A 24,176-nucleotide genomic window follows, 5' to 3' on the forward strand; every position below is an offset into this window, starting at 1 on the left:
ATATGATGTCAGATGGGTACAAAATATATTGGAATGATCACTTAGTAAGTTATATAATGCCTAATCACTGGGTTGTACACTTGAAACTAATATATTATTATATGTCAACTGTAATTGAAAAATAAAAAATTATTTAAAATTAAAAAACCTCAAAAAACCCAAACATGGATTCCTGGGCCTTACCATTACAGTTTCTGATATAATAGGTGGGGCCCCAAAATGTGCCCTTCTAACAAGTTCCCATGTGAGGCTGAGGCTGTTGGTCCAGGAACTACTCTAAGAACCACTGCTACAGGACACTGAACAGAACTTTTAATTATTTTTTTGGAAGATGGTGGCGTAGGTAACATCTGTACCCGCCACTTCCCACAACCACATCAAAATTACAACTAAAATATGAACAACCATCACTGAGAACCTCCTGAAATCTAGCTGAACAGAAGCCCTACAACCAGGGAATTGAAAAAGCATCTAGACCAGTAGGAGGGGCGGAGATGTGGGCAGACTGGGGCTGAATCTCGGAAATGCAGTCGTGAGCCCCACACCCGATGCCGCAGTTTAAACCCGGGAGGGATATCTCAATGGTGGAGGTTTCCTGGAGGAGTGAGGGGTCCCAGCTCCACAGCACGCCCCCAGCCCAGGGCTCCAGGGCCAGGAAGAGAAATCCCCACAACTTCAGGCTGTGAAAACCAGCGGGGACTGTTGCTGAGGGTAGCAGAGGCTGCCGGAGCCCCAGGCTTTCCCCTTAAAGGGCCGCGCATGGACTAACTCAGATGCGCTCCCTCTGGGCCCCAGCGCTGGGCAGCCGCTTGAAAGGAACCTGGGACATTTGGGGAGGAGCTGACTTGCCTGAAATTGGGGTGAGAGGTAGAGGGGCAGCTTCCTCCCAGGCAGAGGCCATTGCTCCTTTGGTGAGCCCTCCCTGCACACAGCCGGGAGGCAGGGGCCATATTTGAATCTCCAGCACTTGACTCACACCTTTGGCCCTGCCCAGGTGGTTCCCGGAGGCTCTGCCCCTCCCCACCTGCAGCTCATCCAGGCCATTTCCAGTGGCTTTTCTATGCAGTGACCTCTCGAGCCTTATGCTTAGGATGTTCCTAAAATCTCTCAAACAAGCAGCAGCGCGCCCCATACATCTTGATAAGCGGCCCCAGGTTTGGCAATAGCGGCAGCCTGCGTTGGTCCATAGCTGGGCCTCTCCTGGAAAACACCAAGCCCAGCACAAGTAACAGCTAACTACGGTTTGCTGTGTAGCTCATGCTGGGTGGCCTTGGGCAAGGCACTGGCACAGGCTGACTTTGCACCTCCTGGGAGGCCCCAGAGACAGTGCACCTGGTGGTCAGACTTGACCACACTGGATTACAACCCTACCACATCCATGAGTGACACACTCAAGGGGTGCACTTGGTGAACACCAAAGCTCCACTGAAGTAAATCCTGCTCCACAGGGGTGTCTCCTGCACAGCAGCTCTTTGGCTGTAGTTGCAGCTGGTCCTCACAGCCGATTGGCATGGGGGTCAATTCCTCCCAGTGATGCCAACAGCAACCAAGGCTCAACTACAACAGGACAGTGCACACAGCCCACACAAGGGAGCACCTAGAAGGCCCAGCTCAGGTGACTGGGGAGGCTGAGCCACTGGACCCTACAGGACACCTACTACACCAAGCCACTCTACAAATTCCAGGAGACATAGCAGCTCTACCTAATACATAGAAACAAACACCTGGAAGCAGCCAAAATGTGGAGGCAAAGAAACATGTCACAAAGGGAAGAACAGAAGAAATCTCTAGAAAAGGAACTAAATGAAATAGAACCAAGCAAGCTACTAGATACAGAGTTCAGAATTATGGTTATAAGGATGCTCAAGCATATTAGTAAGAGTATTACGAAAACAACTGAGACCATCAATGACATAATAAAGTACCAATTTGAAATGAAGGCTACAGGAACTGAAATGAAGAATAATTTACAGGGAATCAATAGTAAAGTAGAGGACACTGAGAATCAAATCAGCAATTTGGAACGTGAGGAAACAAAAAACACCCAAGCAGAAGAGCAAAAAGGAAAAAGAATCCAGAAATATGAAGATAGTATAAGGAGCCTCTGGGAAGACGTCAAGAGGCCCAACATTTGTATTATTCGGGCACCAGAAGGAGAAGAAAAAGACCAAGAAATTGAAAACCTATTTGAAAAAATGACAGAAAACTTCCCCTCCCTGGGGAAAGAAATAGACTTACAAGTCCAGGAAGCACAAAGGGTCCCATACAAGGGGAACTCAAAGAGGCCCACAGCAAGACACATCATCATTAAAATGCCAAAGGTTAAAGACAAAGAATCTTAAAAACAGCAAGAGAAAAGCAGTTAGTTACCTACAAGGGAGCACCCATACGACTTGTCAGCTGATTTCTCAACAGAAACTTTGCAGGCCAGAAGGGAGTGGCAAGAAATATTCAAAGTAATGAAAAACATGGAACTGCAACCAAGATTACTCTACCCAGCAAGCTATCATTTAGAACTGAAGGTCAGATAAAGAACTTCACAGATAAGAAAAAGCTAAAGGAGTTCATCACTACCAGACCCGAACTACAGGAAATGTTGAAGAGTCTTCTTTAAGAAGAGGCTAATAAACAAAAGAATCTGATGAAATAAATAGATCCAGAGACACTGACGCATGCAACAGACAATCATATTTCAGAAGAAAGAGGGAAGGGGGGTGAAGAGTGGGAAGAGATTACCCAAAGAAGTTATATGAATAACCCACGGCCATAGTCAATAATGGGGTGAAGGCCTGGAGAGGGGGTGGGAGCGAGGTGGAGGAGGTCAATTGGGGGGGGGATGGGACACCTGTAATAAAGATAAATTAAAAAAAAATGATTATTATTTTTTGGGTGGGAAGAATGTATGGTATCATTTCTACATATACATTTTATTTAAAACATTTTTTTTACGGTAGGAAAAAACTTTAAGGTCTCCATTAGGAAAGGAACCACAACAAATAAACAGGGTGTGAGAAAAAACAATGCAATCTAGTAAAAAGTAATTGGCCTGTGAAAGCCCTAATTTCATAAGACTCAGTGACCTTAAGCTATTTAATCATCTATGCTTTAATTCTCGTAGGAAACCTAAATCTTCACAAAAATGTCACAAAAATGAGAAACACTTCAGGCTCCCTAAAGAAAACATACAATATCAATTCAAAGTGCTCAAATGATGCTTGCACTAGAAATAAGTGTCCATAAAAGTTCTAAGACAAAAGCAGAAGAGGAATAGAAAACACAATGATGTAACTGCCAATATTTAAACACAAACAAATATTGGGGAAGACCATCTATTTCTTTGACTTTGCTTTATGCTATATCAACATTTAAAAAAACTTTTTTGACTATGACATTCACTCTGGTTTAACCCAGTATCCCTTAAATGTGTATATATAATGGAACTGAAAGTTTCATGGAACAGTGATTTCCTTATTATGTGTGATGTATTCTGACATTTTCTATTCCATTTCATTTAAAAATACTGCTGACTGCGTTGCACTAAACTTTTACAGCCTACTAGCTATTCATGACTCATATTTTGAAAACCACTGTTCTAGATGTAAAACCGAAGGAAAACAACTAAAAATCAGTCTAAGCTGGAAAAGAGAAAAGGGAAAGAGACACTGGGTGACTTTTTTTTCAATTTTAGCATCCACTTCATGAAAGAATATTTCAAATGCTGAAACAGGGTAAGAAACCGCACATTGTAAAGAAAGAAAACAAGGATACAAAGAATTAAAGGCCTTCCTTAAGTCAGTAGGCAGGAATAGCTAGGTAAACAGGGGCAGACCTGCAATTAGTAATTAGCTCTCACAACACATAATTCCCTGCTCTTTTACAATACATTTTAGTAAGAGATTCAGAAACTACCTGAAATGCTACTATATTTTTCAGCAGAATAGAGACTTTTGTCCTAATTTCTTTTTTAGGTATAGAAATGACTCACTGCCTTTAGGAACCCAAATCTTTCTTTCCTTACTTTTTATTTTAGGAAAGATCTGATATTTTCCCAACTTGCATCTAATTCTAAGCAAGTTTAAGCACTCTGCTAGTTAAATTACATTTATGGCTTTAACTGCCATAGCAGCAACACAAGAGCATTATGGATTTTAAAGAGAAACAGGGAGAAAGGGAGAGAGAAATGGGCTTAAAGCAAAGCAGGCATTTGGTAACATTGTAAGAATTGCATGGCAGTAAGGGTATCTAAATATTGTAAATAGTTCCTAAAATAGGAAAAGGTTACCTTTTCTTTGGAGATCTTTAGGTACATCATTTCTCTGGGAAAGTTTAGATCTACTCCCGCCAGCAAAGAAACAGATTATGAGCCTATGATTGTCATTATTTTGTAAATACTTACTCTCACCAATTTGGTATGTATGTCCGAAATTTCATCTAAGTCTGCTGCTTCTAGATTGGTTTTCATCAACTTTTCATATCTGTGTGAAAAACAAGAACAGAAAAATTAAATGAGTATAATGAATACATAGATTTAAAAAGATGTTCTGAGTTTTTATTATCATAATCATTTAAGAATAAAATACTGAATGCAAAGTCTATAAAGTGAAAGATTCCAAAAAAACTTGATGTCTTTGTAAAGAAGAAATTTTATGTATTTCTACTTATAAATTTGCAGCTTAAGAGATAAAATATAAAAGACAACTTAATTTCAAATAATCTTATGCCAGGATAATAGTCAAAATACTAGATTTCAGAATTAATTGTGGTCAATAGTAAATCCTAATTTCATTAATTACATTTCCCATGCAGTACAAATAGTATAGCCTAGGAAGAGAGCAGTTTAAAATATTCTATTTCAAAAGACATTCTCAGGGTTAATAAACAAACAAGAAGTAATCCCCAAATTCTAAAAATATTACCAAACTACAGTTCTAGAATACCTCTTCCTACTTCCTTTGTTGATTACAGGTTTTTTTATTTTCCTATTCATAGTATCTGCATTGCAAGGTATAAAATGAGATGTTTCAAGCTCAGACTACCTTTTCCTTTGCAAAGGGAAGGAGAAATGCTACAAAAGAGATGGTGTTCATTTTTTACTGAGAAAAATGGATGTTTTTCTGCCTTTGTGAGGAAGTAACTTAAACTAAGGTGGTGCCTTAATACAAACACTTGCATAGCATGGTATATGTGTCAAGGATAACTAAACAAACTAAACAGAAATGTAAAAATATTTAACATTTTAACAACTATTAGTTAAGGAAGTCACCTACTCACACTTTCACAGTTTTTTGAATGTTTCTGAGGCAGAATTCCAATGTGATCACAACTTCTGTCTTTTTGTGAACAGTTTCATTATAATCATCTTTAACTAATTCTCTAAAAAAAAAAATAACATTCTCGTTAGTATATCTAAGGAATTATTTGTTTTCTCGTCTACTGCTAATTACACTGTTATCCTTCTGTTCAAATTTCTTAACAGTCTTGATATATTATGAAAGCCAATCCACTTTTTATTATTAAAAACATCTCTGAGTATTATTAAAAACATCTCTTTGAGTCTTAATACACAACTAGGGCATAAACCATTACTACATATTAGATTAACAATGCAGAAATCTGAAGCATTAATACATTTAAAATAAAAAATAAAAATAAAAACTAATCTACAATAACGGAAACAAGCTGAATAGCATTACATTTTATACTGCCAGAATTTTCACTACTTATGGTAGACTGCTGCGCGATTTCTACTTTAAATCAATACCATCTCTGAAGAAGCAGCATGGTATAGTAAATAATATATTTGAAGTGCTTTTGGTTTATGTAAGGGTCAACAAACTAAGACCTGATGCTTGTTTTTGCTAAGAATGGTATTTACATCTTTAAAGGTTGTAAAAACAAAATAAAAACAAAGAGGCCTTATGTGGCCCAAAAAGTGTAAAACATTTACTAAGTGAAAAAGAAATTTACCAATACTGGTCTATATTAAAAACCACTTAATAAACGAAAAGCTCGAAAGCTTCGTGGAGCAGTGATTGGGGTGGGTAACAACAGCTAGAGAAAACAAGAGCTGTTAGTAACAGTACTGTAAAAATAAATGGAGTCAACACTTAGATTTCTCCAGAAACTATTTAGTAAAAGTAAAGAAGCTTCTTAATGGAAAGAGAAAAGCATAGGCTTATTAACTAGATATGTGAACATATAAAAATATATTACAAGCATTCATTTATGGCTTTAACATAAAGGTGAGATGGGGAAAAAGAGCCCAATTCCTTTTCCTCCTTAGAAGCAGCAGCAGAACAGGAATGACATGCTTTTGCAAGAAGGGAAGGCTAGGTGTGAAGTAGGCACACAGAAGCTGTCACAAGCATTAAAGCTGAAGAGCACTATGAGCCCAGAGAACATGAGGCCATTACTGTGGGTGTACAAAATTCAGAAGCTTCAAATAATGTTGTATAAAACTCATTATAACTCTTAATAGAGACCATTTATTCTCCATTTCTATCAGAAGCAAAGGAGACACCTACAAATCATGAAAAGTTAAAAAAAAGGTCAAATCCTATTTTCAAAACATTTCTTAGGGTCAATTTTAGGGAGAGCATGCTGAACTAGATGATCAATATTCTGACCTAGAATAACTATATTAAATGACTTAGTAAAAAAAATTGCTTTTAAATTGCTTGTCAGGGTGAGTGTGTGCTCACAGTGTATGCTTTCATTTATATAAAATGTCTAGAATAGGCAAATCTATAGCAACAGAAAGTATATTAGTGGTCGCCTAGGGATAGGAGGTTATAGCAAAAATGGGGAGTGAATGGGTGCAGGGTTTCTTTTTGGGTTGATAAAAATATTCTAAAATTAGTGGTGATGACGGCACAACTCTGTGAATGTACTAAAAATCATTGAATTGCACATTTTAAAAAAATGGGTAAATTTTATAGTATGTGAATTATATCTCAATAATGCTGTTTTTTAAAAATGTTGAGTGTATACTTTATTTAGGAAAAAGGCAGGAAATGGAGGTAGATTTTGAGGACATAAACCCTGGAAAGAAGTACAGGTTGTACTGGATTTACAACAAAGACTAAGTCTTCCAAGATAGTGAAATGACAGCCAAGTTAAGGTCCTAGGAAAAGGAATTCATTTGCCATGACATCATACAGTGTGGTGTAAGTTTTCAAATTCAGATATTATTATCCTATTTCACACTGTTACTGTAAAAATCAAATAAAAAAAATAGCTGCTAAATGTTTTATAAACTAAATGTGAAACAAAGTATTATAATAAAAATCAAGCACCTGACCCTACCTAGTCTGACGAGATGATGGGCTGGTTACCAGTTATTTAATGAGATCTATGTGAAGATCAATTTTTAAATTTCAACTTATTACTTACATCAACCATCGTATTCCCTTTCGCATTAATTCCTGATAAAGTAGCAAGGTACTGGCAATTCTACAGGCATAACACACAATTCCCGTTATTGCCTAATGAAGAAATGCAAAATGTCACTATTTGGAGCTAATTATAGTACAGAGTAAGAAAAACTTGGATATAAACACTTTTCAAACATGTATTTTTATCAGGTTAATTAAAAACACAACTAACAATTTCTAAAAGCTAAGGACAGATATAACTGCAATAAATATTTCATCCTTAACATGACCATGTTAGACACGCACTGCCTCCATGGAGAAAGTTTCTTATAAATTCAAAAAAGGATATAAAGTCAAAAAGAAAGAACACAAAATAATTTGCAATGGATAACAAGTGAATAATTTTCTAAATCAAATAGGCACATATAAAGATATATTTTATTGCTTCCACTACTGATAATTTGAACTCAGATGTTTACATAGTAATTTAATTAAATACTAACCTTAGCCATGCTAGCATCTCCATCTAAATCATAACGTGGATGTACTTTAGGGAGGGAAACTGTAATATTAAGAAAAATAGTTAAAATCAGAAATAGAAAATTTTAAATAAATTATTGTATCCTTTATATAGTAACCTCTAACTTCAACATTAACCTTTAAATTAAATTAAACAGTGACAAAACTCTGTAATGTTTTTTTCCTGGTTAAAAAACAGCCCTGGTCAGGCGGCTCGGTTGGTTGGAGCGTCGTCCCATGCACCAAGAGGTCACAGGTTTGACTCCCAGTCAGGGCACATGCCCGGGTTTCAGCTCGATCCCCTGGTAGGGGTGTGCAGGAGGCAGTTGACCAATGTTTCTCTCTCTCTCCCTCGCCCTTCCTCTCTCCCGATAAAAAAAATCAATAAAAACATATTTAAAACGACAACAACAAACACTTGAAACAATAATGCTCATCCCATAACAAATTACCTACAAATTTCTAAGAAATTTCATTTTTTCTTAAATATATTCCAACACAACCAGCTCAATGCTTCTATTTAAACTGAAATCAAATCCCAAAATCCAAACAGAAATGTAAAAATCGGGGTAGCTTACTTTTTCCTAAAGTTAATAATTTAAAAGACTCCAAAATTCAGATCTAATTTTTCTTAGACTCCAAAGCCTGGCAAAGTGTCCTACTCACCTTGCCTCAATAAGTATTTGCTGAAATTTATGATACAAAAGATCATTTGGAATATGAGTAAAATAATGAAAGCAGACAGCTACAGTGAAACATATATGACAAACTATTTTACCACTTGATGAAACAAAATATTTAATGTCAAATTGTTTTACCTACACAGCTTTTAAATTTCACTAGTTTTGTTCAACTAATTTACAAAATTTTAATGTTTATGAAAGGTCTACATTAATGTCATCATCAATCAACTTTATGAAGATAATATCATTTTTACAGGTTTTTTTTGTTTTTGTTTTTTAATGGCTAGTAAGAACAAGGAAAATTCCAGCTTACTTTTTTCATATATCAATCCTATGGTACTCAGAGGTTCCCGGCTCAGTACAAAGATAGGATTTTCCTCAGTAGTTTTAGGGAAATGCTGTACTAGTCTTCCAGGTTCTAGAACTAAGCGTCGTCCTTCATATATAAGTTCCTGATTTGCAGAAATAATTTTGGTTTGTTTATACACCAGTTCATGAAATACAGTAGCACTGTGTTAGAAAAATCCAAAAAGACAACATATCAGGATAAGAAGAGAGGTGAAGACTTTTTTTTTAATGACTGAGCACAATATCCATTTCTAAGTGGTACTTCAGATCAAGACCAGTCCACAGAGACCCTGCTTTGTTTATGTAGATACTACAAAATCTGTTAAACTGAAAATTCCACCTAAACTGTCTATACAGCAATCAATTCTAAAATATTTCTGTTTGCATACCTATACTGGATATATGCAATATACAGGGTTCTTAATATTTAATAATGGGGAGCCAACACAGCAGAGAGCTAACGAGCACCAACTCTGAAATCAGGCTGAGTTTGAATTCCAGTTCTTCCATTTATTTGAGGAATTACTTTTAGTTACTTAACTCCTCTGCGCTAAGTTTCCTAAGGTGTAAAATGGGAGTAATAGGACCCACACCTCACAGATTTGTTGTGAGGACTAAATGACTTAAATATGTAAAGAACTGAGAATAGTACTTACAACCTGACTATATAATGTTTGTTAAATCAATTGATAAAATCAGGTATTTTCAAAATTATGCTTGGGGGGGAAAAGGTAGATTCTCCCTAAATAGATCTATGAAATCAAAGAAACGTTTCAGCAGCAATGTTGTGATTTGTCTCCCCCACAAGCCTCTGCTAAGATTTGGCTCAGGCTTGGTTAAGCATTTTTTGTTCAAATAGATTTTTAAAATGAAATAGTGGCCAATACCTATTTATTCAGATTATTAAGTACCAAAATAAAGATGCATATTATATTTTAATCTAATGTTATATTAATATTATTTTATTATATTTAATGTTTATATATTAGACATAGATATTAGTACCTAAAATATTTTATCTAATTAAAGTTATTCTTTAAATTACCAGTAGAAGTCTCTTTTTAAGTTTTATGAGATGTCAAAACAGCTATTTGAGTCCTGTCAGGACAAAATCTAAGGCATATAATAGAACGGGTGTAATGTTTTCTTCCCTTCACTTAAAATTATTTTGAGATCATTGGTGATTTTATGCAGTTGAAAGAAATAATACAGAGAGATGCTATATTCCCCCAATGGTAATATCTTGCATAAAATATAGTATAATATCACAACCAGAATGTTGATACCGTTGATACTGATCCACCTATCTTACTCAGATTTCCCCAGTGTTACATGTAAGTGTATGTGTATTTACTTATATGCAGTTTTATCACATAGGTAGGTTTTTTATGACATGGATGTGTTTTTGTTTAGGTAAAACAAATGGTATTTCTCCAGCATCCAAAAAGGATTTTTTGCCACATATGCAGACAATGACTACACTAACTATATTTAAGACATATGCTTTCATATTTCTTATATGACAGGACAGTACTTTTAATGAAACGTGGCCTATTTATTAGTAGATGCTATTTATGGTTATGGGATTATGTAATTTGAGAGAAGGCAAAGAAACAAAATAATCTTGTAAAACTTGCAGTTTAAGACCAAGCTAATTTATCTGTAAATCTTAGAAAATTAGAAAATGAATTCTTTTATTCCAAAGATAAGAAAGAATTTACTAAGCACTTAAATGTTATTCTCTAAGTGAGAAGTGGTGCCCTAGTGAAGCTGAGGTATTTTTTCTATTCTTCTCCTAATTTGTGAAGATAATTATATAACACAACATTATTATATAGGAAGAAACTATAAAGAGGTACTTACGTATTATAACTATGAATATAAATCTTATGAGCTGTCATCTGTTGTAGCGAAAAAACATGAATTATCGTTCGGTGAAGTATATCGCTAGTTTCTGCAAAAAACTGGTCAAAACCCCAACACTTTTCCTGATCAGCCTCAAGGATGTTTGCAAGAACAGGGGTAAGTAGAACTTGAAGACCCCTAAAATAGCATTAAAAAAAGTTGAAGAGTGAATGTGCTAGATTTTATCTAGGTACAAAATCATAATATTTACTAACACATCAAAGGAACTATTATTATTATTATTAAAGTTTTAAAAAAATCTGCCAACTTTTCAGAAAGCCAGGTAACCTTGGTTTAATATTATTTGTCAATAAATCAGATATTATGGTATTTTTATGTTAACCTATCTTTTACGGTTATTTTCTTTGATTCTCTCATTCCCAAGTTTCCTCACTTTTCCAAACACATTCTAATATTGTATATACAAACCATCAGGTAAGATCAATCAATTCAAACCAGGTGGTCATGAGGCTAATAGTTTAATTTCAGGGTCTTTAATGTCCTTTTTTAAAATGTTCTTTTAATATGGCACGGCAATATATATTTTTTTATGCTGAGTTTATATACCTTTCAAAGTATACATCTGTGAATGAAAAAGGGGCTAATGCATTAAACCTCTCAAGCTCGGGGTGGTGGTGGTGGCACATGGCAGGCCTGGCAGGCTCAGGGACCAAAAACAACCACACAGGATGGTCTGATCACAAATTCCTAACTGGGTAAGTTACAGTAGGTAGTCATATTCCAGGCCTATAGCTTCCTTAGCAAAGGTAAACCTTTACCTTAAGTGAGCTCTGTCTACTGTTCTTATGCATGTAGGATAACATACCTTTGAAATGTCAGAGTAATTTTCTTTTCCTACCCCTTTGAAGCCACTACCTCGGGCACCAGAGCAAAGAACGCCTCATTGTTATCTTGTTCCTGACATATCATCTCTATATGCTGTAAATGTTAATTATTAAGTATCCTGTATCCACCAATGTAAAGGAAGTGTTTCTCCATTTTGTCTTTTATCCAATCCTAGAGATTTCCCTGCTTTGCTTTCTTCCCCCTCCTTTAATCTACCACCAATGGATTTCATGCACCTTCCTGAGGTCTTTTCCTTTGATTCTTGTGTATAAAATAAGCTGGAAAGTTGCCATTCTCTGGAGCATTTGAGATCCTGCTCCCCAGCATATGTTATCAGTTTGGCTCAAACAAGTTTCTTACATTGACACTTATTTAGCAGTAAAATTACTACAATCATCTAGCAATCAATTCAACTGGGAACAATTTTTGACTAATGAACTTAAATATATTTTTAAAAATGAATGGAAGGACTTCATTCTTTCTCATGCTTTCACTGAATTATAAAATATGCTCAAGCAAATCCTCAATGATGGAATTTCAAATAGTCTTAAAAATATATTATTGACTACGTAACAGGCATTGAAGTAATTCCTTGTCTGTGAACAGTTTTCAAAATACGTAGTGGACATTTTCAATTTTTGCCTAACAGGTATGTATTCTCCCTCCTTTTATAAGAGAATCCACACCTCTCTACTCTCTTAACTCTAATCCCTGTGCACAGATGGGTATAAGAGCCAGGTTTGGTTATGATTAGTGGGAGGTAGTCAGGTAGTACCATGTAAGTTAGTTAAATGAGAATCAACCCAGAAATCTTTGCTAAAACTACCAGGAAAGAAAATCTTTTTCCCCACTGAATTTTCAAAGCTGAGAGAATGTGAGTCTGGAATGCGAAAAGCACTTCCTGTGGCTGTCAGGAAAGAGCCTACTGAGAGGAAAGAGAAAGCATACAAAAGCAGATCTGAGCGATATGAAGAGACCAAGTCTTGACACAGGCTGAGTCCAAGGATTTAGCTGGGCTTTAAGTCCCATACACATGTGAACTTTTTAAATTACAAAGTCAATCCATTTTCTTTTTCACTTAAACCAGTTAAGTTAGGTTTTCTCACTTGCTATCCAGTGTTGACGAATACATATAAGAAAGAGGATGGTTATCTATTTTTGCAGTCATTATATTTTTGGTAGTTGTTTTCATTGCTAATTAGTAATACTTATCCTCACTATTTAAAAAAAAAAAAAGATCATATGCTTTCTGGTACCTAAGCAATTTTTATCAAAGAATGTATAACTTGGTGTGCTAAAGACTGATTTGATAGATATGCCTGTTACCCTTCTGAAATATGCAATCTGTAAGTGCAGACTGTGAAATTATTGAGTTTCAGCAACAAAATTATTACACAGAAAGTATTCATTTCCTGACCCCTTTAAATTTTATGTTTTGCCTGAGATTCCCAAAATGAGTATTTTCTAAATCAAAATTTAACACAAATCATTATCATAATATTAAATTTCTGCTTTCCAATAAAATGAATTTCTCTTGGTAATTCTAGCTGCATGACATAATTTTATTTTGGAAACTTAAAAACAATGCAAAAATAAAACTGTCAAACAGTGGTTTTCAAAAATTATTTTGGCAGTGAAACTCTTGGTTTAAATGAGTTTTCACAGAAATCAATACATAAAATGGTAGGTAATATTTATCAGCTATATATATATATATATACATATTAAAAGTCATATTGATAGGGGCACTTATAATGTCCAAGGATTGAGCACCTGAATGAATCTGAAATATAATTATATTACTTCTAAAATTATAGAACACATATACTTATGTGAGCAGGGATTTAAGTATCTTTTTCCTTAAGTTTCTTCTTCCTAGGCCTTTACACCCGTATATTCCCCTTGACTTTGGGCAAGGCAATTAAGGAGGTGACACAGCTGCTGACAGTGCATCCTTGAACAGATATGGACAGGTTGGCTCAACCAGGAGTCAAGATATCATCTTACTGAGACATCACCAGATGACCAAGAACAACAGCTGACGCCTGCGGACCTCCGGGGCTGCACAACAGCTGCATTCTGTTCCCAGCCTCAGGGTCCTGGGTTCGAGTCTAGTCAAGGGCACATACCTTGGTTGCAGGCTGGATCCCCTCTCAGGGCAAGTATGGAAGGCAATCAATCAATGTGTCTCTCTCACATCGATGTTTCTCTCTCCCCCCCGCCCACTCTCTCTGAAAAGGAATGGAAAAACTATCCTCGGGTGAGGATTAGAAAGAAAAAAACTCATATAAAAAACACCCACAAATTATAATAGGTGTTAAGTCAGTAAATCATAACCTGTATGTGTGTGTTTACTTGTGGATTATACAATTATCACACTCAGGAAAAATGGAAGTTAATTCATTAATCACAAATTCTACATATTGAAGAGTGTCTTGGTTTTATTTCCAGAGTAAAATCTAAAATAATTTACACTCTACTTTTAATTTCTTTTACCTTAAATCTTTCTTTGTGGTAACAGGATTCAAATCTGAGAAAAATTTCTTTTTTAGTTCTGCTGCTAAATTAAACCCATATGAACATTTGAAATGCTGGAAGAAGTAGAAAGCTATTATTTCTCACCTTTTGAGTAATACAAATACTTTTTATTTTATTTTATTTATTTATTTACTTACTTATTTTTAAATATATCTTTATTGATTTCAAAGAGAGGAAAGGAGAGGGAGAGATAGAAACATCAATGATGAGAGAGCCATTGATCGAGCCTGCAACCCAGGCATGTGCCCTGACCGGGAATCAAACCTTGATCGCCTGGATCCTAGGTCGACGCTTAACAGCTGAGCCACGCCCAGCCAGGCACAAATACTTTTTAAAAATGAGGATGTATTAAACTTCTTGAGTGCTTGTTTTTTAGAACTCTAGTCACTCTTATATATATACCACTATTTGTGGTCTGCCAATATGGTAGTACAAAAGATACCAAGGTCCTAAGCTGGATCCCTACATTGGACAGAATTTCAAGAAATCTCAAAAATGCATGCCCTATGACCTCATAGAGGTCTGGCACAATTATTTATACATTATATTTATAATTAATTTTTACATCACAACAAAGATAAAAATCACAAATCAAAGCATATGCTTTAATAACATCTAATAAAACAAGTAACAATGACGATAAACTACACTCAAGTATTTGTGATTTTAGTCAACTAAGTTCCAAACACCAAATTGCAAAAGAGGAGAACTGGGTACACTATACTCACCGGGAAAGACTACAAGAAACAGGCATGTCTCCACTCCAGTCAATTGGTCCATTTTCTGCTTTTTGTACTCCAGATATTGCACCAGAAGGCTTTCCAGTAATTATTTTATACCTTGGGGAGAATAAAAGCAGAATAAAGCAGTTCTTAATTGCATAGCCTATCAATGGGCTTTGCAAAAGTATTTCCTCAGGTGCACCTACAATCATCTACTAGTTGAAACTTTGTGACTGATGTTCACAGGATCCATAAAACAATCAAAATACTTTGAATCTGACTGACTGAAGTAGAATAGTGGTTGTACGATTATTTTATATATGCCATAATTAATTTTCATGTGGGATCTCAGAGTGCCATATAACAACATCTTGATGTTCACAACAAAAATATTAATTTTTCCATCTGAAAAAATCGAGCAAACACAAAAAACGTTATGTTATAGAATATCTCTAGACCATGAAAAAACCATCTAAATCCCAGTTACCCATATTAGCCAAAGGCACAGTCAACTAGACTATGAAATTACTACTGAACTAACAATAGTATTCTTGTAAAAAAAGTAGGTAAAACTATACATAGTACAGTATTTGAAAGATTCTTTACATATTGAAAAATATATACACAGGAATAAGTGTGTGTAGCAAAATTAAAAGTCAAATTTAATTTGATTCTTGATGAAGGTGATAAAAATAAAGATGAACTGAAGAGAGAACTGGATGGGGAGGCAAAAGGATACTATAATAATGCAGCAAGTCAACAAAAACCTTTTAGGTTTCAATACTTTCCTAAACAAAACCTGGAAGTAGAAGAGAAATAAGAGCTTCATGCCTTCAGGAATACTTTATCCACATCAAAATGTAAAATATAATACAGCAGAATCTTATACAAGTTTATAGACATTATTTCTGGCATAATTTTCTTTTTATTTAATGTCTACATAGATGTGCTCTGAGCAAATCAATATATTCTTTAAAAAAGTAGAACCAACCCTGGCCGGTGTGGCTCAGTTGGTTGAGCATCATCCCGTGCACTGAAAGGTTGTGAGGTTTGATTTCTAGTCATGGAACATGCTTGGGTTGTGGGTTTGATCCCCAGTTGGGGTGCATACAGGAGACAACAGATAAATGCTTCTCTCTCACACTGATGTTTCTCTTCCTCTCCCTTTCTCTCTCTCTAAAGTCAATAAAAACCAGTATGACTGATTTGGACTGCTTGCTGCTTCCTCAGCAGAGGCAGTCAGGCTTTCTGCTTTAAGGGATTTTTTAGGAAAGAAGGAAATTAATGTGAAAAATAAGCTGCATTCACACGAGAAGGATCTGATTGTGGAGAAATAAGTAGATATGAGAGATTAATACAGGAAAAGGAAAGGAAATACAATGAATGGTAGAATTCTTAAGGGAATGCTTATAAATTCTTGAAAAAGTTTAATGAATTTTGGTAAGCCCCATATATAAAAACATTTATAACATGTAAATGAGATACAAAGGGATCAATACTGCTATAATGTGACATAAATGCATCATTCATTAGTAAAGTCATTATTACTACTTCGAGTACCTCTGAACATTTATTAGCATCAGTGTTCATAAAAAGTTGAGTTACTGTGCAAATAAAGAAATAAATTCTTCTAACTGTGTATCTGCCACATGGTAGTCAGACAAAATCATCAGGTATTCCTAGTTGCTTATGAGTTATATGTTTCCTTTACTAGGGAGTGCCACATTTTTATTTAATCCATTTTTAGGGCAGCAAGAAATGCTGATATTTGTTTAAAACATATCTATGACAATAAAAGCATGATTAACTGTTAGGCACAATTTATGTTTGATGATAAAAACACAAATTGACTCTTAGCCTTCATTAATGAAGAAATTTTATTTAAAAAGGGCACTGCTGAAATGCAGGCTCAAGATGATGCTATAGCAAAGTCATCAGGATAGTAATGGATGTCTTTTTCCTATGAATATGCATGTTGTCTTTGCTAGAAAACATTTAGATACCCAGATTTTAGCAAAAGTCACTGTATCAGCTGAATTGGTTTTACTTCCTCAAATCACCAAAAGAAAAAATATGCTTCTCCCTCAATTTTTCAGATGAGATTAAATAAAAGATTATATTTTTACAATTGTAATTATGAGGTCATGTTTGGTTCTAAAAGGCAGCATCAAATATATAACAGTCTGAGAAAGTGTTAAGATCTAAAGAATGGTTTGGCTCATTAAGCTGTCAGTGAGTTACTGTCCCAAATCATTCACTAAACTAAACAGCAGTCATAAGCTCAGTTTTGTGTGTGAATGGTTTCTTTTAAAATAAAAAGATGTGTAGCCAATGTATAAATGAATTTTATAATAGATTTCACATCTAGAAATCTATATCTCTTTCTTCCATTATTTGGTTTACAATAGTGATTTTATACACAGTAATTATTTCCCAATAATTATGGCAGTACATAAATGTATAATGTACTAGTAAAATGTATTCAGTCGTTAGACTGAAACTGCAACAGTATAAAAAAATTTAATGTTACATTAATATTTTTGAAATAGGAAAAGAAATCAGATCAGTTTAGGGTAGGAACTGTATTTCTTTTAGATCTGGTAATGATTCGAGTACTCCACAATTACTATTTTTTTCAGTTATATGAAGGAAAAACCCTAATAAGTACACACACAAAAACAACTAAACAATGTGCTGAAATAAAATCCAGAAAGCAGTATATTATTAATGATGTACCAAAGAATGGATGTCACTTATACTCTGTATATGATATTTAAACACAATATGAAAAACTATCCTATCTACTTTTATGAGGCTGCATTCTTATTAAAAACCAAATAGCTCAAAATAGAGAAATGATGGTTGAATCAATTTTCATTAGTGTATACCTCTAACATGTGATGACACAAAATAAGATAAAGATACATTTAAAAAATGATTTCTAATTTTAGATGGAGAAAAGACTTACATCACTTCCTTATTCCTACGTGGCCCTTCAAATGGTCTAAATGGTAGTGATCCAGTAGCTGCATGGTAAAAAGTTACCCCAATGCTCCAAAGATCAACTGTTGCTCCATATTTCTTCTGATGATCTTTTCTTAGCACTGCTCTCTCATACATATCAGGATGCTTAAAAAAAAAAAGTAAAACCTATTAATTTGTGTTCTATGGTAATACATTACACAAAAATAGGCATTCAATAATGCCTAGAACTTCTACCATATTTTCCTAATAATTCCTCTTTTCCAATCTGAAAAGACTATTTCATGTCTTCCTCTCCTCAAACTAACACCACCTCATTTGACCCTCAATTTTGATGACTTCACTTCATATACTCAACGAGGAAACGCAAGCAATCAGAGGATCAGCTCTCCCTTATACCTTTTACCAAATACCAACCTACCTGAATCTGTGTTCATACTCTAGGCCTACTTTCCAGTTACAATGGAACTGCTCTTATCAAAAGCTAACTTTTCCATCTGCATTGTGGAAACCATTATATTGTCTCACCAATTCTTGAGTTACCCCTTTCTATTGGATCATTCCTTTCAGCTTAAACAAATGCTTTAATTATCTCCCATTTTAAAAAACCTTAAATTGACCTCACTATCACTTCTAGCTATCACCCAATTCTCTGCTTTCCACTCAAAATAGCTGTCCACACTTATAACTGTCTTATTTCCTCATCGCCCATACAGACCTATGACATTAAATACTATCTATATTCTTTAACTGCCAAAATTATCTCCTGCCCTGAGCTCTGGATTCATATATCCCACTGTTTCCTTGACTATCTGAAAGGTAGCTCAAACCTAACATATCCAAAATAGATTCTTGGTCTTCCCACTCAAATCTGTTTCCTTCTAGAAATCTTTAACCTCTAAGTAAATAGTCCCACCAGTTGCTCATACCCCAAACCTATAGGCAGACTTGATTCCTTTCCCTCATCCCTCACATGCAATCCATCAGAGTAAGTCATATGGCTCTGAGACGAAAATTAAATTTTCTAGAATTAATTCAGAGGACTGGCTTGACTGGGTTTACCGGGGATCTAGTGACCCAGACAAGTAGCTGGTCTGATGTAAACACACGTTCTTCAGCAGAGAAGACACTATATTACAATGAGGAGAACAAATGGGTGTTACAGGGCATGCGTAGGAGTTTACAGATCTAGACAGAAATTCTGATGGATATTTAGCCCTGCAAAGAACCAGGGGTCACGCATGCTTAGACTCCTGCCACAGCTAGACCTCTGACCTAGCAGCTGGTACTTAGTATACAAATGTTGCTGTGCATAGGCCCAAAGTACCTGGATATGCCTGATAATCTTCTTACAGATCTAGACAGAGATTCTGATGGACATTTAGCTCTACAAAGAACCAGGGGTCACACACTCTTAGCCTCCAGCCATTGCCTTTATGGAAGCTATGCACTGGAACTTGAAGATTCTTGGGAGGTAAGGCTACAAGAGTATACTATGAACCAAAGTAAAGTCATCACCCAATGATCCCAAACCAAAACAATGCCTTATGACTTTGTGATATTTTGATATGTTCCAAGGGACTGGGAATCAATGCAGGTAACACTGCTGGAAAGGCGCTTCTAAAAGATGATGCAGGCCTGGCCGGTGTGGTTCAGTGGTTGAGTGCTAACCCATGCACCAGAAGGTCACTGGTTCAATTCCTGGTAAGGGCACATGCCTGGGTTTTGTCTCCATCCTCAGCAGGGGCATGCAGGGGGCAGCTGACTAATGGCTGGATGTCATTGATGTGTCTATCTCTCCCTCTCCCTTCCTCTCTCTCTAAAATCAATAAAAACATATTTAAAAGAAGACAATGCAATCTATGAATCTGACTCCCAAAGGGTCATGATTCCTGGATTATTTTGGGGGTGGGTGGGTAGGACTCTTTTGGGAAATATATTTTAATGAGAAATCAGAAGAGGTGATAAGCATGAAGAGTTTGAAGTGAATGTCCAAACAGGTCTACCAGATATATGGAGCCTGAGTGGTTTTGCTGGTTCTGTGGCATAGCACATAAAGAAACTAGCCCAAAGAAGTGCTAGCCAGGCTTTTGACCTAGCAGCTGGTACTTAGTGTATAAATGATGCTGTGCCTAGGACCAAAGTACCTGACATGCCTGATAATTTTCTGAAACATGGGACTGCCAACCTGGGAAAAGGAGATACAGCAGAGGGGAGGGAACCTCCTCAAAAGGTGCAACAAGTTGGTATAGTTGAAAGGTATTCCCTAGGGAGTGACTGACAGTGGCTTGATACATGCTGGTCTGACATTTATGTGCTCAATGGTTGGCTCCTGAATGTGCTACTTGTGCTTGTCCAGGGCTTGGTATTACTGGGCCTGGGCCTCTGCGTCTGGAATAGGAGTATAAGGATAAAGCTTCTGCAAAGTTCCCAGATATAATTAAGATATCCATCATATTAAAGATGGTGGAAGAACCCGGTCGGTGTGGCTCAGTTGCTGAGTGTCAACCCATGAACCAAGAGGGCTCTGGTTCAATTCTCAGTCAGGGCACATGCCCAGATTGTAGGCTTGATTCCCAGTAGGGGATGTGCAGGAGGCAGCCGATCTCTCTCTTCTTGATGTTTCTATCTCTCTAACTCTCTCACTTCCTCCCTAAAATCAATAAAAACATATTTTTTTTAAAACGGAAGAGACTGGCCAGGCGTGGCTCAGTGGTTGAGCGTCAACCTAGGATCCAGGCGATCAGGGTTCGATTCCCGGTCAGGGTACATGCCAGGGTTGCAGGCTCGATCAATGCCTCTTTCATTATTGATGTTTCTATCTTTCTCTCTCCCTCTCCTTTCCTCTCTCTGAAATCAATAAGGATATATTTTTAAAAAATAAACATTTAAAAACGGAAGAAAAAGTGTTCGCATTTTCTCTGGATGTTAATACACATAGAGAAGAAGATTGAACATTTGGCCTGGGCATTCCAAAAGGAGAAAAGTTTTCATTTAAATATGGAAATATTTCTAGATTGCTGAGCTTAAGGCTATTAAATTTATCTCATTTTATAACTTCTGGTGCATTGTATGTGAAAACAAGGCTGTGCTTAATCTGAAATAGAAAGAAAAATTGGAGTAAAATTGGAGTCTAGAGTACAGTAAGGACTTGGAGTTCATATATTTAATGTTTTGTTCTTTCCATTTTAAGTCTATTAGAGGCAAAAGCTAAACTGTGGTCCTAGAATGATAATGTGAAAGATTAATAGTTGGCAATGGGGGATCAACCTCATGAAGACTGGTATAGGACCACTGTTTGATTTGGTCATCACAGTAGCTGGGAAGGGCTGCTGGTATTTAGTGGGCAAAGACCAAAGATGACAGACATCCTGCCAAGTATGAGACAGTTCTGAAAAATAAGCTGCTCCCATCCTGATTAACTTCTGAATATCCTGCCAGATACTTGTGTAGTTGAGAAGTCTGTTTATAATTATCTGACTCCATCTTATATATAAAGTACTTTGTAGCTACAAGAATGCAGCTACCTGTAAATCTATTTTATTTAGTTGGAAACTACAAAGAATTGTAAAGTCATGTCAGTGACACCACTACCACTAGTGATGTGTGACTCACTAATACAACATGCAAGATATCACTGCACTTGGAAGTGATGTTACACATAGGTGCAAGCTTCTGATAATTTGTTTGCCATTGAAGTGGTTCCTAAACTTTTATACATTAAAAATACCTGTGATTTTATTATATTTTCCTTTATATTATTATTATTATTATATAGTATTCTCTTAATTAGGTATGCAGGTTGATTATATTATCTCATAATTTTATTTCAAGATATTAAAGAGAACATTGCAAAACATTTACTGTGAAAAGGGGGTGAGCACAAAGGGTTGAAACCACTAGCCTGGGTGATCTAGCTGGCCCCTACTTACTTCTCCAATTCCAACTCCTACCACCTGCCCCTTCACTCACTAAATTCCAGCTAAACTGCTATCTTTTCTGTTTCTCAAACATCCAGGGTCATTCTTGCTTCAAGGCATCTGCAGTTGCTGTTCCCGCTGCTTATAATAATATTCTTCCCCCAAATCTTTGGCTTGCTTCTTTTTACCATTTAAGTGTCACTTCATTTAGGATTGAAAAGAGGCTTTCCCTAGCTATCTTTCTCCTGCTAATCACTCTTTAACTTATTACCCTATAGTCTTTCCACCACTTCAATATCTGAATTTATCTTATTTACTTGTTTACACATTTATTAACTTTATTTTCTCCATTAGACTGCGGGATCTACAGAGCAGGAATCATGGGCATCTGGTTTAGCACTGAAGTTCCAGTGCCTAGAACAGTGTCCAGTTTATACATAGTAGGCATTCCATAAATATCTGCTGGATAACTGTAATCCATGTTAGGTGGCCTTATTAAAAGGTTATCAAAATATAATTACAGATTAATTTTGGGTTATATATTGATAAGAGAATGACTTAAGATACCTTAATTCATACCAGACTTAGAATGTTCTTGTTATAAATTTACAACAGCAGAATCCAACTGGAAAAGTCACAGAATCTAAGACTTTTAAGATAAAACTCAGAGCCATGAACAATTAATGATAGCTACACTGTAAATTTCCTGATCATATGTTAAATGTACTTACTTTTAAAATTTTCCTAAAAAAAACCCAAAAAACAAAAAAGAGTATTTTCTTAAGTGTTCAAATGGTTGGTTACTAACTCTACCCAAATACATCTACATAAACAGAGCTTTTCTACCTTTCTACAATTTCAAGTTAGATCTTTTCAAAGGCATTTCATTTTTGTGCATGCTTCTAACAATGGTCCTCTCTGTCTTTCAATAATTAGTTTCCCTGAATAGAATCTTCTGCTTCAGAATTATAATGAATTTTGTTCTACAGGGAATATGATAATAAGTTTATACTCTATTAGCTATTCTCATCCAAAAAAGGGAGCCTTTACCACCTAGATGCTTCTGGAGTGAACAGATAGCTTTTTCTTTTACTACAGATCCATGGCATTAGTAAAATTAAAGAATTTAAGAGTGTTATAAAACTTATAAGAAGTTTTAACAGAGAAATGAGAGCACCCTTAGAAACAAATATCTAATTCCCTCATTACACACCATATTCATTAGAACAGAAAATTTAATCTTTGTCATAAAAGTCACATAGCACATTGTATAATTAATTGTTTGACCAATTACTGGTATTTACAATATAATCCAGCTTCTTTAAATAACATAATAGTAATGCATGACTTACCAAATATTCTTCTGTGCCATACAAAGAAACAAACTGCTCATCATCTTCCAGTTCTCTAGCTGCACCAAAATCGGTGAGTTTGTACACAGACTGTCCATCTTCCCCTATAACACGCATGATATTTCCCGGCTTGATATCACGGTGCACTATGCCGTTCTCTCGGAGATGATTCATTCCACCCACTTCAACAATAAATATAAAACAAAGGTTAATAATAACGTAGATATCTATGTGTATATCTACCTGTGTGTGTCAAATTCATTGATATAATTCATTCATATTCACTCAGTGTTTTTCCATAAATTAGCCCCAAGTCATTTTAATCAAAGGATAGATGGTATTAATATTTTTTTCTCATGTTTGAGTCATAAAAAGCTTTAGAATGATAAGGATCAATTTGGTTTAAGAAAGAGTCCAATCTCCCTTAAGTACTAACAAGAAAATAGAAAAAAATGATCTTAAGCATATGATTTCCTGAATTACTTTTGGTTATATACCTGTGGGCAATCTGCCTAAACTTAAGAATAAAGATTTCCTGCATGGCAAAAGAAACCACCGACAAAGGCAACCAACAGAATGGGAGAAGATATTTGTAAACGATACCTCCAACAAGGGGCTAAAAATCCAAAATATATAAAGAACTCATACAACTCAGCAACCAAAAAACAATCCGATTAAAAATGGGCAGAAGGCCCTGGCCAGGTGGCTCAGTTGGTTAGAGCATCGTCCCATACACCAAAAGGGTTGTGGGTTTGATTCCTGGTTAGGGCACATACCTAGGTTTCCGGTTCAGTCCCTGGTCTGGGAACACAAAGGAGGCAACCAATGGATATTTCTCTCTCACATCAATGTTACTCTCTCTTTCTCTCCCTTCCTTTCTCTCTATAATCAATAAAAACATATCCTTGGGTGAGGATTTAAAAAAAGGGAAGAGGGAGGAGAGACCTGAACAGACACTTTTCCCAAGACGATGTACAGATGGCCAACA

The 24,176-nt window shown here is 35.8% G+C and overlaps 1 protein-coding gene across 1 annotated transcript in view; it reads right to left on the bottom strand.

Moving 5' to 3' along the window:
- TBK1 (TANK binding kinase 1) overlaps positions 1–24,176 on the bottom strand; it is a 48,844-nt gene that overhangs the window by 10,474 nt on the left and 14,194 nt on the right. The window contains exons 5-13 of the mRNA XM_016199732.2: positions 23,189–23,370; positions 17,903–18,063; positions 14,941–15,051; positions 10,787–10,966; positions 8,889–9,085; positions 7,877–7,935; positions 7,393–7,484; positions 5,272–5,373; positions 4,397–4,475 (exon numbers count right to left, since the gene is read on the bottom strand). Coding sequence (XP_016055218.1) covers positions 4,397–4,475; positions 5,272–5,373; positions 7,393–7,484; positions 7,877–7,935; positions 8,889–9,085; positions 10,787–10,966; positions 14,941–15,051; positions 17,903–18,063; positions 23,189–23,370 — 1,163 coding nt within the window. The remainder of the gene's footprint in view (positions 1–4,396; positions 4,476–5,271; positions 5,374–7,392; positions 7,485–7,876; positions 7,936–8,888; positions 9,086–10,786; positions 10,967–14,940; positions 15,052–17,902; positions 18,064–23,188; positions 23,371–24,176) is intronic.

The sequence above is a fragment of the Miniopterus natalensis genome, chromosome 2, assembly GCF_054644295.1.
Source record: "Miniopterus natalensis isolate mMinNat1 chromosome 2, mMinNat1.hap1, whole genome shotgun sequence".
Lineage (NCBI taxonomy): Eukaryota > Metazoa > Chordata > Mammalia > Chiroptera > Miniopteridae > Miniopterus > Miniopterus natalensis.